Source organism: Chrysemys picta, chromosome 8, assembly GCF_011386835.1.
Source record: "Chrysemys picta bellii isolate R12L10 chromosome 8, ASM1138683v2, whole genome shotgun sequence".
Lineage (NCBI taxonomy): Eukaryota > Metazoa > Chordata > Testudines > Emydidae > Chrysemys > Chrysemys picta.
In genome coordinates, this window is record NC_088798.1 from 16,445,909 (window position 1) to 16,463,192 (window position 17,284).

A 17,284-nucleotide genomic window follows, 5' to 3' on the forward strand; every position below is an offset into this window, starting at 1 on the left:
AGTCTCACTCCCTGCAGGGGTATTTTTGGATCCACACACATGGATCTGAAGTCAGTGAGGTTTCTAACCCACACCTGCTGCCCCTTTCCTGAGATCAGACGCCTTTTGGAGAGAGGATGCCGAAGTTCTGTTTGCCGAGTTCCCAGCAAATTTTGTCCCTTCCCATGGGATTTTTTATAGACCAAGACAGTTTAAATAATACAATGAGCTGGGAATGTTTTTAGATGGGTTAATTCTAAAATAGATGATCCTAATTTCTCATATGTAAGAAGAAAACTGCTTTACTCCTCCCCTAGATATTACAGTTTATTTAGGTTCAGTTGTTTTACCATGGCTTTATTAAGAATGTAGTGTAGATGTAGCTGTGTAGGTCCCAGGATATTAGAGAGGCAAGGTGGGGGAGATGATATCTATTATTGGACCAGCTTCTGTTGGTGAGAGAGACAAACTCGAAAGCTTGTCTCTTTCTGTCTGGCTTGAAAGCTTGTCTCTCTCACCAACGGAAGTCAGTCCAATAAAAGATATTACCTCACCCACCTTGTCTCTTTATTAAGAATAACTGTTAGGATAGAGATAGCTGCCAGGGAAACTGAAGGGACCTGGTCTCTTTCTCAAGCTAATAAAATGATATTTTAAAATAGATTCCATGTATTTTTATACAGGAATAAGTTACCAGTTCTATATTAAATCCAATCTGTGTTCATGTTGTTTATTTGAGGTAGGATTTTCAAAAAGCCCAAGGGAGTTAGATGCTCAAGTCTTATTAAAATTAAAATTCAGTGGAACACGGGCACCTGTCTCCCACAGGCTCCTTTGAAAATCTCAGCTTCATTGATAGATCTGATCTCACTTCAGACTGTGGGAGAAACCCCAGCTGATCATAAAGTTGTTACTTGTGAGCGTTATAGATTGTAGGATCCCATCACATGAAAATGTCTAGCTTGCATCGTCTATATGAATGTTTGAATACCAGATAAGTGGATCTAATTTAGCTTCGGTTTCTGAAGAGTTATAGACAATGCAATGGCACTTTTCAGTAGATATTGCTTACTTTTCCCCAGGATTACAAATATTTGAATACAATTATTCCATCAGCTGGACACATTTTCCATCCCATTTCTGCTCGAACAGTAGTATAATTTAGTGTTGATTTAAAAGACAGTCTGCCTTAAAGCAGATTGCAGAGTTTGCACACTGTGAATTGTAATTAAAGTATAAGGGGTTCTTATTATGTCAACAACTGGCATGAGAACCCCTGAGCAGCAGGTGACCCCAAACATGTGAGGTTTGTGACAGCTAGGATCCTTCTTTCACTGGTTTAGCAATCTGAAAGACCAAATTGAAAGAAGCCCAGAGGCTGTATATTTCATTAGGTCCCAAGGGAAGTGTGGGATACAGCTTCCTTCTGTTTCCCTGGGATGTAGCCAAAAAGTTTCTAGAGGCTCTGTTTTTGACAGAGGCTTGCTGAAGGTAGGAGGGGGGACCTTCCGCCAGTCACCCATAGGACCATAAATTTGACATTTCCCACAGTTTCTTTGAGTCAGTGATGTTGCTGTGTCAGCAATATGTCCCAAATCTTGTGCTTTGTATTGTTTGAAAAGGAACAGTTAAACTTTCAGGGGAACTAAAATGTTTTTCTTCACTGTCCAATAGTTTATCTGGTGCAAAACCACAAAGGATTATAAAGTACACATCTGAAAACAAGGTTTAGCTTTATCAAAAATATGTGTACGGTGCACACTCCTACAGTATATACCTTTCTAAAATGAAAAAGAAAGCAGGATGTAGAAATAAAGATGACATTTCTTCCAGTAGATAAAGCAGAACAGCACTGAAAAATATATATGTAGGACTTGATTGCAAGAGTGATAAGAAAAGGAATTTTATGCAAATACTGGGGTAAATTCATCCCTAGTGTTATTCCATTGAAATCAGTCCAACCTTGGTCCAAAGAGTGAATTGTGGTGCATACTAGTCTATAATGTATTAACATGCTTTGAGAACTTAATGTTGAAAACCAATAGATTCTTCATCCTCAGTCCTTCCAGTCCTTTTGTGATTGACCCACAGCCATAACCAGTAGAAACTTGTACTTTTCGAGTTCCTGCAAGAAATTCCTCCACACTATTTCTGCCTCTACAAGAAAAAAAGTTGACACAGCAACTCTATTACTACTTTTTCCTCTTTGACTTGTGTCTGTGTGTCTGTGTCTATGTGTGTTCAGCCTTTTAATCTTTGTTAATGAAGTTTTATTAAAAATTTGTCATAAGAAATTTTAAAAATGAAGAGTACTCAGCTCATATAAACTATTTAGAAATGCTTTATTTCACACGCTCACACACAGATCGATCTATCAATCTATCTATTGATCTATCTATCCATCCTGTGACCATCACTGTAGTGTCTGAGTACTTTCCATCACAGTGATCAGCTGTTGTATCTTATCTCTGTTCCCAGATATCTCTGTAAGTCCTACAACATCTTAGCACCACCTTACTGTACAAATCTCATGATGGTAAAGGGTTTGCTGGTCTTTTTAGTATATAAACCCATATTTATAAGTTTATTATTAGGGAGCAACTTGTCTAGCAGTGAGAAGAGGGGATTGGGTTTCTTGACTCCCAAGCACAATTATCAATTCTGCCACAAATCTGGTGAGTGGCCTTGGTCAAGTCACATAACCTACCGAGTTTCACTATAATTAGATTACATAGTGACAGATATTTTACAGATGTGATAGATCAGATTAGAGAAAGATGAAATAGATTTCAGAGTACTTCTACCTCACTGAAGTATTTTGCGAATTCATGTTGGTGAAGTTCTTTGATGTTGCATGAAAGGCATATTAGAAATATAAAATATAATTATTTGTCATCTCTTTGTGAAAATTTGCTCAGAAATTAAAATTTTGAAACCTCGGGCACAAGGTTTCATCTAGGGCTTGTCTACACTACCCTGCAGTTGGGTTTACAGGGGTATGAACAGGGGTGTGCACCAAAGTGCTACTCTGTAACTCCCCCGTGTGGACGCTGTGGGCATAAACTAAAAGATTCCTACTTTGCGTTAACATAGTCCTTTTCAAACAGGACTATAGTGAGAACAAGGAACTTTTTAGTTGGCTCCCCCAGGATCCACATAGGGAAGTTACAGTGCAGCACTTTGGTGCGCAGAGGTATTCACACCTCTGTAGTCTGAACTGCATGCCTTAGTTTGGCATTTCAGAGATTTAAAAAAAAAATTGATTTATTGCTGTGTAAGCAGGATTGCACCTAATATAGTTTACCAGTTTCAGACCTTTTTTTATGGGCATGTAACTTTTAAAAAGTTAGTATTGCAAACATTTTGCAAGCATTGAATCCATAACAGGGACCAGATATTTTTATGTTATTGTAAACCAAAATGTTAAAATGGCCTAAATATTAAGATTTTGAAAGTAGCCCAGCCCTGCACTGCTTTCCATAAAGATGTGTATTATATGATTATTCTGACATGATTCTGCCTTTAATTATATTTCTACCTTCAGAAGTTACTGGGCTTTTACACATATGGAGCGGAGGCCAAATTGGTACTAAGAAATATTTGACCAAGTCCTTTTAATATTTTAGTTCAGACAACGAACAATGATGGAAGTGTTCTGTTGTGATTAGTTTAGTTTAACTGCACTGTGGTGAAGACACCCAAATGGCATTTGCACTGGGAATAGGTGAATCTATATGAAAATGTTGTTACCAATAGCCCAGGAAGGTATTTATCATAGACCAATGGATCATTTACACTTTATACGGTTTGTCTTCGTTTCTTTGGGGAAGGCTTTGGATTTTTCACAACTAGCCAGCATACAAATACGACTTCAAAGATGTTTCCAAACTAACACTGCAACTTTAAATTTGTCAAGGATTTAATTTTCCAAAATCATTTGTACGATATTTTCTCTGGGAAGTTTTAGCTGCTCTTAGCTAATTTATCGACTACCCGAACTGAAGGTTCCCGACCTCTGTAATATATGCTAAGAGGCATATGCTGTAGCACATTAAGTACTGCTGCACAAAATACTCCCTTGTAGGATTCCCATCATCTTTGTCGCAGACATTATTTATGACATTTTAGTCAATATTTGCATGACAGAATGGTCAAAATTATTTTGTTTTAGGCATACCACTGATAACTGGAGCCATACTCTTTATCATTCTTTTACATTCATTAGTCACTCTGCAGTGTTTTTAACATTTTAAAACACTCATGCAATTCAAAGGCAAATAGATTTCAGCCAAAACGCCTTCAAAATTATCTTTTTCCCTTTGAGTTATTCAGCGATTTTTAACACTTCATATGTTTGATGTTTTTTTCTTTAGTCTCAGCAAGGCAAAGTTTTTGCCGGCTTTGAATACACTAAAGATATGAGTTTGGGAGAAAAAACGCAAGGTAACCTTAACTTAATGTGAAAATGTTATCAGACACAGCATAAGGTATAGCCAGCCCCAAAAAAGTGGGTATTTGCCTTCTAGACAAAGGGTAATTTTTTATTTTTTGTATTTTACAACAAAACTGATTAGTGAATAGTCTAACGCAAGAAAATGTTGCTGTTAATAAAGTTTCCTCAGTGTGCCAGAAAGCAGATGGTGGCAACAGAATAGCGTTTTCTTTTGACAGCTTTTCTGAATGCTTTCTAAACCTACAAGAGATTTTGCTATTCGATATTTAAATTTCTGACACTATGATTCTTTTAATCTAAAAACAGAAATAGAAACTGAAACTTAAAATTGTGATCAAGTCAGGCTGTCTGTTCAACAGACCAAACCTGCATCTTTAAAAGTTTGATTGAAATTTTGTCTACTCGGTCCAGTGCTCTGTTTTAGGAGTTTGGGGCTTTTCTTTTTTTCCCTCCTCAAATTTTAGTTTCTCAGCAATGGAAGCAAGTTAAAATGAATTGTAATTAATATTTTCAGAGTGAACACTTTAAGCTTACTCTTTTTTTCATGCTGTGTTTTTTCAGTTCCCTGTCTTTATTTTTTTCCCCATAACGCACCCTAGTATTCCAGATATCTCCAAGGATCTGTTGTTCCCCAAGATGTTCATTTTAAATATTGCTTCGTTCTTTCCTTGCTTATAGCCCTCAGACCTTGGATTTTGGTGTAATTTGGCACAATGGTTCTGGATAGACTCTGCAGGATATCACTTCTCTATTAGTTTTAACTTTGTCTTCTGCCTGTGTGGCTTATATACTCTGCAGAAGCGCAGTACAGCTAGACTGCCTAACAAAAAGCCTCTTTCTCTTCTGACTGAATCTGTCTTGTCGATGCCAACATGATACTGATGCAGCAAAACACATCCTGATTTTTATGGTAATTTAGTTTTCTTTTAAGCTGCAATCTGCAATATTGTGGGAGCAGGAACGTATCTGCAAAGCAGGGATTGGTGGGTATTCTCTGTAGACAGAATCTCCTAACTTTGGGAGATTGCTTCAGACTGACTGCAGTATTTCTGAAATTATTTGCAAAAAGCAGGCAGGTTAGAAGAGAGGAAGACGGGTTTTGGGGTGCAGAGCTGGTGTCTGGCAAGAAGGAGAGCTTAGAAGTGGCAAGCAGGTTTTTCAGTTACATACATTTTCGTATTTTCTCAAGAGGCGTAGTTCACATGAGGCTAACGAAAATCTGAAATGGAAATTTTTCAGATGCCACGTTGAACTCCTCAAGTGCAAAGAACAAGGAAAAGACATCCACCGGGGGGGGGGGGGGGGGAATTGGCACTACAACCAAATATGTACTTAAAAAGAGTTGAGATGAGAGCTAAGAGGCAAGGTGTCAGGTACACCCCATTAAAAGAGAGCTGTGAAAACTAAGTTTCCACTATGAATCCATAATAAAAAATTAGGCTTAAACTTTGCTCACATTGGTGCTGACTGTAACTCAGTATTGAGCTGATATTGACCAAAACGTCTGGAAATATCAGTTTATTTCACCTTTCTTTTTATTCTTAACTAATCTCACCTATTTTTATTTATGACATTATTCTTCTTTGTTTGAAATACTAATCCTTAGTATATCAAATGGGCCCATTCCCCAGCAGATTCCTCCTTTTGTAAATGTTAGTATATAGGTTTTTATTTGAATATTCTTTGAAAACTTTTCTCCTGTAGTTGGTTTTTTTTGTTCGTTTGCTTGCTTTTATGTAGAGCAGTCAGGTCTTGGTGAAGTCTAGGAAAAGAATGAGTTTAGCAAAATGCCTAGATTGAAAAATACATTATGTTGCTGGTGCCGGGAAACAGCTGGACTGGTATTGGTGCCACAGCTAGGTTTGCCAATTTTGGTTGGACATATTCCTGGAGGTTTCTTCACATGACATAATCTTTAATTAAAAATTAATCTTTAATTCCTGGAGACTCCAGGGCAATCCTGGAGGGTTGGCAAGCCTAGCAACAGCAGCTGTGAGTGGAAAAAAGACCAACTTTTGGAAGTCGCCTAAAGATTCTAACTCCGGGGTCGGTACATGCTTTTGTTTGTATTATAGATAGAGGGCAGAACTGCACTGCTCTTACTGCCACCCCTTTAGGGCAATCCAGAGAGCAACCTTGAGATGACCTTGTAATGCTGTGCATCTTGGCTAGAGGAAATGTGCCTCGTTGCAAGTGATTACGTGGTTGTGGGAGGATAAGGGATGAGAACGGGCACCAGAATGAATAGCCTAGCAAGCGCCACATGCTTGGATCCCTTAGGGATGGGTCTGTCACAATAAATATATAGCAAAAGGAGGTGTGAGGGTGAGGAGAGATTGATGTGTGTGAATGTGCTGCAGCCCAGTGGAGTCTCCTTATATACTGAAAATGGTGGACACAGCTCTCCTCTCAGATACACTGGGGTAGACTCCATTGAAGTCAGTGCGGTTTACACTGGTGTAAAACCTGTGTAGGCCCAGAGAGTTGTACCAAACCTACAAGATCTGCTCCAAGCCATCATGGGAAAACATCGTCTTTGCTATAATATAATACAGTGCAAAGAAATGTACTATTACAATTAATAATTTAATTAGGTACCGATATGGAAGGTGCTTCAGTTCAAAGATTCTTGTGGAAGTGATTTGAAGTTGCCTCCAAAAAATGAAAGAAAAGATGGCAGATGACAGGGATCCTAGGGGTATGTTTGCACTGCAATAAAACACCCCTAGCTGGCCCATGTCAGCAGGCTCGGGCTGCAGGGCTATAAAATTGCATTGTAGATGTTCAGGCTCTCACTGGAGCCCAGACTCTGGGACCCCATGAGAGGGGAGGGTCCCAGAACCTGGTTTCGGGCCCGAGCCTGAATGTCAACATTGTATTTTTATAGCCCTGCAGCCCGAATCCCATGAGCCTGAGTCAGCTCACATGGGCCACTTGTTGGTGTTTTATTGCAGTGTAGCCATGCCCTAAGGGAGACTAAAAGGATTCAGTCTGACTGACATTAGTACCAGGCTTTTGAACCACACTTTTTCCATGCAGTACAGTTGGAAGTTTTCTAGTTTAACCATGACAACACCGTAGTTATGGTGCCTATGTATAAGAGGGAACGATATCTGGTGTTTAGAGCAAGAGATTATGGGCCAGGCCTCTTGCCTTCTATTCCCATCTTTTAGACACTGTAGCTCTGGAGATAAATCACTTAATCTCTCCATGCCTCAGGTCATTCATCTATAAAATGGGTATAATATTCATCTTCCTTACAGAGGTATTGTGAGGTTTAACTTAATCCTAATAAAATGCTTTGAATTCCTCAGATGAAAGATGTTATATGAGTCTACATTATTTTATTATTAATAGTAATAGTTTCAGTGTGTCATTATTTATAATGGTGTTTTTCTAGTTTTATACATTTTTATCAGTTCACATATTTTGAAATGTTATAGCTCAAATGAGCTTTAATTAATTACAGATTGAAGTTCAGACAAATGCTGTAGAATTACTCTATAGTTTTAAAGACCTATATACTGAGCATGCCCGAACCCTGCTCACTGACACTTTAGGATCATCAGTGAAGCCCTTCAGTGTTTTAAACTCTTCATTGGTGCGCATATTCAGAACGTTGATGGCTTCTAAATAGAGTGGTTCAAATATTTCAAAGCACTAGAGATTAGTACAGTGTGAAGCAATTTAAAATTATTGTACTGCAATTAATTTTAAATAAGTGAGCACTGCATCTGTCTAGAAACCCATATAGATCCAAATGGAAGCGCTCTAAAAAACTGAAATGATCCAATAAATGTAAATCACTTTAAAGCCATAGAAATGAATAGTGTAAATCAGTTTGTGAGGGATGTAGGCAAATTTTGTAGAAAGGAATCCAAGGGTTAAGACTCAAATTAGATTTTTTATTTTGGGGTTCATGATGATGAAAAATAGGTTAATTTATATTTCCCAGTGGTTTAGCCTGGCTCTTATTTATTCTGATTTTTTTATTTCCCAAGATTGTAGAGGCTCAGAAATCCAACTTTGCCCAGATTTTTTCCCCATTACAAATATCTTTCTCCAAACCTATGTAAAAAAGGTATATAAGACAAATAATGGTCCATACCTAGGAAACGCCAAGTATATTTTTAAGTGCAGCTGAAAAATACTGCAAAATTAAATATATTTTACATCATAAAAGCTCATTTTTCTTGTCGGGCTGGATTACTTAGGGAATATGGATTTTTTCACCTCTAAATCATCAATTAAAATATGACCCATGTCAGTAGTTATCAAAATTAATTACAAGCTGATGGCTTTTTGGAGGCCTATGCGAAATGAATTTGTGGTCTCAGTCCAGTTCTTGTAGACAGGGGTCCAGGTTAAAAAGACAGTCTCACAAGTAATAGAGGGCCTGATCCAAACCCAGTGAAATCAGTGGGAATCTACTGACTTTGGATCAGGCTTATGAAGATATATGGACAGGTTCTTCTCAGATCTCTAGCACTTCAAGGCACGTTTTTGGTAGATATGTACAACTCTCTCCACAATATACTGTTAGGTCTAAAATTCCAAATTATCTTCCAAATATCATAGCCAGAAATGTATTTGTTACCCATGGAATTTACTTGATTATTCCATTTCACTTTTTTCCCTAAACGCTATTGAATAACTAGTACCATCGCTTCCTTCTTCATACAGCAGCTCAATGTATTATTGGGGTGATTGTTTACTTCAGGGTAATTTCTGCCTCTTGGCAAATGACTGGTGAGTGTCTGTCCTGACACTGATGTGGGACGCCAACCAAATGGTTTCCTGGATGGAGTACGAGCTCCACTTGGGTTTTAAGGACCGGTTAGTGGCTGACATTTGCAAAAAATTGTTTCCAGCTTGCTCCAGGACTGACGGGGAGTTCCAGAGCTGTGGAATGACAAAAAGCAAAGGGGCCCCCTCTGTATGGCCTTTTTAAGGCCTTACCTTACTTTTAGACAGTTGTCATTATCTTTGTCTAAAGGTCATGGCTAAATTGAATAAAAGGAAAGCTGTGTGTTCCTGTCGATGCACAAAGGCAGTATTGACTTTCCTAATCCAGTTTGCTGAGGGGTGAGAGAATTAAATTAGATATCTAAGCACAGAAATTGAGAGCCTTTGAAAACAAAGATAAGGAGACAGGCTGTATTTTCCCTTTCCTGGGAGCACTGGGCTCAAGATTTTGCAGGTGTGTCATCTGATCCATGGCTTGCATCGATCAAAACTGTGCCAATGCATATTTAATTAGCAAGGGGACCCTGGGTGCATTATGGCCATCATCCCTATATTGAATGGACTGTCAGACTTTCTGAATGCTTCCCCACCCCCAGCCCCGCTTCGTTGTTTGGGGAGCTTCTGCATTTTGTCTGAGCAGCTAAAAGTTTCTTTGTTTTTAGCTGCTGATGCATACAGCACCACTGAGGAGAATACAAACAAGTAAAGTCCTAAAGTGTTTATTTTGTCTAGGAAAAAGGGCTGAACAAATTTGAATCCTTTGGGTTCGGGTAACAGATTTTTGTGTCTCTTAGAATTAAAAAAAAACAGTTGCATGTTGTTTACTTTAAGAATATCTTATTATAACAAATAAAATGTGTGCTATGGGATTCCTTAAGGAATCCTTTGATGACAATTTGAATTAAGTCAAAATTAATGTTTGCTGCTGCAAAGAAATACATAGAAAATGTTCCAGAAATAAATCAATAAGCAGGAATCAAAGGCTGTAAACTGTTTTAAAAACAAACAGTTAGACGTGAATCAAATGCTTGTTTGTAATATCAAGCAGCAAATACGGGAATACAGAGATTTCCCACATTCTGGGGCTATCGCATGATACCAGTAAATCATTCATGGATGGACTCGTGAAAACAAACAAAGTTGATTTAAAATGAAAACTATTTTGATACAGCTTTGGAGTACTATTATCATTATAGTCAAGTTATACACGCTGCTCCCATTTCTTATGACTAAGGAAGTAATGAGGAGTTTTTGCCTCAGACAAGTTAGCTCTGGAGTTTCTGGGATCTCTGCTTCCATCTACCTTGTTACAAAGCCTGATTATTCAGACAAAGTGTTGCTTGATAAACAGATGTAATACACAAAGTCTGCTTAGAATAAAGAGCAACAGACTGTGGGCACATGTTTTGGTCTCATTCAAACTCATCAGCATAGTCTAGCTAGCTGTTTTGTCGCTAGTCTACTTACAGGGTAGCTTAGTAACGTCTTACTGGTGAAGTAATAAGGAGTTTTTTGCCACAAAAGTTTTGTGGCAAGTGCTCATGGGAAAATCATTTGCATACATCTTGTTACAAAGGCTGACTACTTCCTGGCTTAGACAAAGTGTTGCCTGATAAACAGACTTAACACACAAATGTCTGTCTGGAATAAACAACAGCAAGCTTTGATTTACATTTCTATTATCAAAGATAATCTCTTTCCCAGTGTACAGGAATTAAGAGTCCTCTCCTTATAAAAACCAGACTGGCATTGCTGTGATTTTACCATTGCAGAACCCTTGTTCATGAGTTGAAAGGATGTAACATACTGTATATGGGGTGCATAAAATAAGAACTAGACGGCTGGTATGGATATATACATGTGTGAGGCAGACGTGTATGATAATGACACATGGGCACTTGGAACACCTTATAAAATAGTTGACTTGAAGGTGATGGCCAGAATTTAAATGTAGATCAGTGTCTTATTTAAAATAAGATAATAGTACACACCCCTATAACTATAAATAGGCGTGGCAGAATTTGATTTTTTTATAATTTCAATGGATCAATGTTTATTTTTAAGCATTTTAAAAATATTTATCAATTTAAATTTTCACAGTTGCACAAAATGATGGGTTTTAAGCTTTTTTTTCCTCAATTTTTATTTATCCAAATTTTCACTGTGCTGCGAGGTTGTCAAACAATAGAGGGGTCAGAAAATAACTATTTGATGACGGGAGACATTTAGATTAAAAAACGAAAGCCTTATAAACTGTTAAAACACAAATTGTCAACACCACATGTCAAAATATACAAAATAAATATTCTGAAATGAAACTCTAATGAATTCTCAAGCAGCATTTTTCTTACTTTGCTTATCTGCAAATTTTAATTATTATTAGTGGAAATATTTTTTCGTCAGTTTGTGTGTGTTAGGTGAAATTTACATTTATCGATATTTGCTGAAATATCTAATCCTTCCAAATCTATCTATAAATAACAATTGTAGTAAATTTAGTAAAAGTAAGTATAAAAAGGTCTCAATACCTGTGCTGGTTTCTGCTTGTAAATCACTCGTCCCTTAAACTCAGCATACAGGTTTCTGTATAAAGGGATATGATTTAGATTTTTTTTATATATATAAATCTTTGGTGGAATCTGTACCCCAAATTATAGATGAAAAATGTATTGCACGAACACAATGTATAAATATTTTATTACAAATAGGACTCTGAAACTTGAATAAAATGTCAGACCATTATACAATATTTTCCCAATAAAACATGACATGAATGCAAAATTTTACTTGTGCACTTTTCTAGTGCTTGTGAAAGATGTGGACTGACAGTACTGAAGAAAGGAGCTCTCTATTTATTTATCCACAGAACAGGGTCAGCATGGGCAGTGTTAATACAATCTTCCTCATTGATCCCCACCAACATGCTTTTCCTCTATCCTGAAGGTACCACCTCTCCCAGTTAGAGGGTAGATACATTTCCATGCCCATTCACACACTGGCTTCTCTGATGAAACCAATAACAAGGGTTCAGTATGATGGGGACACTGGTTTGGTAGGAATTAATCTGACACCCACTAATTCATTTAACATAGAACACCAGATAGCCAAGATAGGTCGCTTAAGGTCACTTCGGCCTAGATTCAAACAGGAAACGCTGAGAGGAAGAACATTGCATGTCCTGAATGAAAATGTTAGAGGAGATTTTCTGTTTACCATACAGTACCTCTCCAAGAAAATGTCTTGCCTCTCCAAAGTAGCATAATTATAAGTAGTGTAGTAGTGGTAAGTGGATAAGTGTATTTTGATTATCAAACTGCATAAGCAGTTGGTAAAACTATGGTCATTTTCTGTGAGGAAGTAGGATGTCTCTGTGCCTCTGTTTCAGGTCTGTTTCTTCTTTGTCTACAAGTAAGGACCGCGGTGTTAGTCTGTTGATGTTGCTACCACCTAGAACCCAGAGTTTTCACTGAACCTTTCATCTTTCCTTTTTATTGTTGCCAAACAATGGATCACGTCTATTCAACGGCACACATCACCACGAGCCCTTTTTCTACAGTGTAGTGAATCTGTGGTCACACACATACAAGGCACCACAATTTACAGTGGGAATGAAACCCAGGACCATCAGCGTCAGAAAGCACAAATCCCTCCTGCTTGAGCTAAAGGACCGTGCCTGTCCACAGTTTGAGGTCAAGTTCAAGATCAGACTCAGCTCTTCCATGTAACGCCCACTGTTGCATTGGGATAGCATGTTTTTAAGGGCCTGATCCACAATATCAGAGGCTGCTTCAGAAAATCTGGCCCATTTTGTCTTTTTTCACCCCCACTAATAGTTAGCTCCAGGAGATACAGAATAATATAGCTTCAAAATTCCTTTTATTCTGTTTCCTTATAATGATTATTGATATCAGCCCCATCTGAGCCCCGATAGTCCAGTAAACCAAGTGTACTCTCATGCATGCTAACTCTTGCTACTTTAGGGTTAAAATTCTATCGGTGAGCTTTTTTTAAACTAAAAAATGCTGCGCTATTCAAGGTTAAGCTTCCTTAAACATAAAACTAAACTCCTGGATTTTAAAAAAAATCAGCAATCCTAATAGTGCTTCCTCACTATAATGTTTCCAACTCCATCTGAAATCATTTAAATACACCCCTTAATAACATGCACTTTATTGTAATATACAGATTTTTTGGCTTCCTACCAGCCCTAGCTTCAGGCACCAATGAAACTCGTTGCCGCAGGGGGCCCTGGATTCAAGAGGGGCTCCCATCTACTGTATATTTTGTTTTGTATGTTTTTCACTGGCTCTAATTATTGCAGGTGGTAGAATTTAGCTGGCAATGTCGCTGCTAAAGAAAATAGGCATAAAGTGTATATAGTGTATTGTGTGAAGCAGCTATCAAATACATAGAGAAGAGAATATCAAATGCATTGTTAAACTGCTTTATAATAAGTGATTTTATTGATTTCATGCAAATACTTAGAAAAGAGTCTTTCATTTATATCTATTATGTATGGACAAAAATTAATTTATTTCTCTAGTCACCTGTTTGGCTAACGGACTCAGCAGGACTGACATCCCACCCACAATATCAGAACCCACAAAACATGAAACATTCAGAAAGCTGGGGTTTTAAAGTTTCCTTAATCAAAATGAAAAATTGTGCAAGCTATTGCCAACTCAGGAAAAAGTGAGGTGGGCTGTGAACAAAAACTATGTAGTCCTCGACAGGGTTATAAAATACAATGGCACTGAATTTTGCCAATCCTTTAATTGTGTGGTGGCACATTTATATGTGCCAGATCATCTGCAGCATCTGAATAAAACCAGGGAAACAAAATTCTGCATAGAAACATTTTGGCTAAGTGCCTTCTTCAGTGTTCTTATCAGGGATTTCCATGAGACGGTACCTTGCATGACAATTCTGAGCAGACTTTTGCCCAGTTAGTATTTTTGGGAGCCTTAGATGATCTGTATCACTGTATTTTTAAAAACACATTTTACTGCATTTTATTTTCCTTTGCTCGTTTGCAAACACTATAGTTTTGGGGGGTTTTTTACATGAGGAGAGGGTTGCAGAAAAATAGGATTTATAACTAGATGTGAAAAAAAAAAAAGTCAAGACTCAATATGCTAACAAACATTCTGGGCTCACTGTCTGTCTTGCCACTAATTCTGATGTCTGGAGCACGGCGCTAAACATATACAAAAATGCATTCTTTGTATCTCAGCATCCAGAGAGAAACTCTAAGTTTCTGTGCCGAATACAGGATATGGAGCATCGATGAAGAGCGAAGGTGCCACACTAGGTACCAGAAGTGTGCCAGCTCTTAGCTTGGCATCCTTGCATGTACCAGTGATCGCCCATCCCTGCTGCCATCTAAATGACTTTTAAAATATTTTTTTAGTTATTCATCTTATTTCCATATTTCTTCACTGTCTGTTTTAAAAAATAAATATTTTTACTATATTTTCACATTATTTTAGTTGTAACGGTCAAACAGTGATTGAACAATGACTTGGTGGGGATAAAAGAAACATAATGCATGTCCTATGCAATGAAATATGTTGAATTAGTCCTTGAATGCTGACTGAATTTTTAACCTTTGTGGTACCAAAAACATAAAACTTCTGTCAAAATATGGTGTCCAGAATATGGCAACGCTGAGGCTAGGCTTATATGGACTATCTGCTATCCAGGATCTGAGTTTAGAGATAATGCTAACCCACAAAGTTGATATTTAAAATAAAATGTTAGCGACAAAGTTTAAATTTAAAATCTTTGCCAAGATTCCTTCAGGAAATGATTAAAATAATACATTTAGAAGCTGGAGGAGAAGATAGTTCTTAGAGGTAGATAATAATGTTGTGGGATAGCACATTGTCAGTTTTTTTAGCTGAACGTCACGTTGATTTTAACTACAGATATCTACCCTGGAGCTTTCTTTACTAAACATTTTTAATGTTTATATTACAAACTTTATGAAAATTATGTTGTGTGCCCCTTTTATTAGATTTAGTGTTTAATTTATACGGAATTGTCCTTTAAGCTTTTTCACAATAGTTAATGGATACAGTAGCAGGTAAATTTTTAAAAAATATTTAAAATAGGCATTTTCTTTATAGTACTCAGTGGTAATTAAAAGCTTCATTTGCTTAAAAGCAAGGGGCCTTTTTAAAGCAATAAATTAGCATTGCTTGACCCAAGGTCTCTAGTACTGCTGCTTCTTTCAGTGCTATTAATACCTCAAAGAAATAGAAAGGGGGGTGTTATCACTCCATTGCAATAGAAGTAAGATTTTCAATTTAATCACAGTTAAGTGTCATGACCTTTTGATCTTGCATTGACTTCTTACTGAAATGTAGTCCAATTTCAGACAGCTAATTCTAAACCTTACACAGTCAAGGTGAAGTGAGGAAATAGGTTTACCACAAATGTAGATTTTTTTTTAATACAGTAACAAATGGTTTCATTCCTTAAATGTGTTTTGAGTTAAAGCTTTTTTAAAAGTTTTAATTTATCCCACATTGTTCTTTTACCCCAAACTGATAAAGTGTGATTTCTTTTAACTCTGTAATGTTTCTGTTAGTCTTAAGAAAACCTAGTTAAGAGGTTGAGTTTTTCTTTAGAAAATATTTTTTTACACATATAAAGCATTTTTTCCAATTTGAAGAGCAGACAGTTAAAAATAATTATGAAACAAAAATCTTGTTTACCCAAAGCGTCTCTTAAAAATCCTTATTTTTTAACTAAAAGCACCTTTTTTAGTACAAAAGAAAGTGAATGTAGATTAACAAACCTACATCAACAGATATGATCTTACGGGTAGTTTTATTGTTTCAGGCAAATATATTAGTAGGTTAGTTGGAGACTTCTAGCTGGGAACCTGTAGAATTCATTATTGGTGCATGTTCGGAAGCCATTGGTTCAGCATCTGATCTCACTTTACACCATCTAAATGAGGAGTAATGCCATTTATTTCAGTGTGCTACACCACTGTATCCGCAGGGAAAGCACGATGAGAATCAGGTCTTCTATCTGGATTGTGAATTTCTGTTGCTGTAACATATAGACAGTAATCAGAACATGTTAGTTAGCATTACTTTTAGCGTTAGTTACTGTTATATGCCAGTTTAAAAATATGTTTTGACTCTGGATTAAGTCTCAGGTTTGTATGCAGCATACAAACTGCATTATAAAAAAATGTAGAAAAGCAGTTTAAATCAGGCTTCCTTTAAAGAGAAGATTTCTCTAAGCCTAATTTATGCTAATGCACAGACTGAACACCCCATGCAATGATGTAAACAAGATACAGTTTCTTCCTAGCATAAATATGACCAGGGCATGGCCTCCTAGCATTGTCATGTCCTAGTGCAACATTCCTGTCCTTAGCTTGTACTTTCAACCTTTTAAGGAAGTCTGGCGCCTGTGATCTACTTTCCACAGCAGACCCTGTAATTTTTGGCTGTATTTTATGTTTTTCAGATTCAAGTCAATCTGAAAGTCCCAGCCAGCCAAGTGAAGCTGATATTAAGGACCAGCCAGAAAATGGTAAGTTCTTACCTACTGCTACTTTGGAATATTACAATAGTCCATGTTTACAAGGATTTTCATTTTCAAGTAATAAGTGTATATATCTAGTATAAAAAGACTCAGTCTTTGAACAATTGACTTGAGATCTCTGCAAATGAATGGTGCATCTTCTTCATAGTTAAATGCCAAGGTTTCACAAAATTAGAGTAGCATTTGTCTCTACAATCCTGGAGGGAGATCTTTATTCCGTTAAAAATTGTTTTAATTTGGGGGATGCTGTAATAGAGCCCGCTGCATGCAGCACTGGGGTTCATTTCACTACAGCAGAAGCTTTCAATCCATGGGTCATGAGTCATGACCCTCTCGGGGGTGCCTACAACATTACTTTCATTTTTATCTGTGTGCTTTTAACGTTGTTTTGTTTATTGATGTTTTCATGATAACGGAACACTCTGAAGTACCTGACTCACAGTGTCTGTCCAGCTCATCATTTTAGATTGTGGGATTTCAAATCGTTCTGCAAAACAAAACAGTCGCTTTGAAGTATTATAATTTTTCTGCAACCACTTC

General features: G+C 37.2%; 1 protein-coding gene across 24 annotated transcripts in view; it reads left to right on the forward strand.

The window, feature by feature from the left end:
* NFIA (nuclear factor I A) overlaps positions 1–17,284 on the forward strand; it is a 445,816-nt gene that overhangs the window by 289,039 nt on the left and 139,493 nt on the right. For all 24 annotated transcript variants that reach the window (XM_065555395.1, XM_065555377.1, XM_065555384.1 and 21 more), the window contains exon 3: positions 16,667–16,732. In XM_065555395.1, coding sequence (XP_065411467.1) covers positions 16,667–16,732 — 66 coding nt within the window. The remainder of the gene's footprint in view (positions 1–16,666; positions 16,733–17,284) is intronic.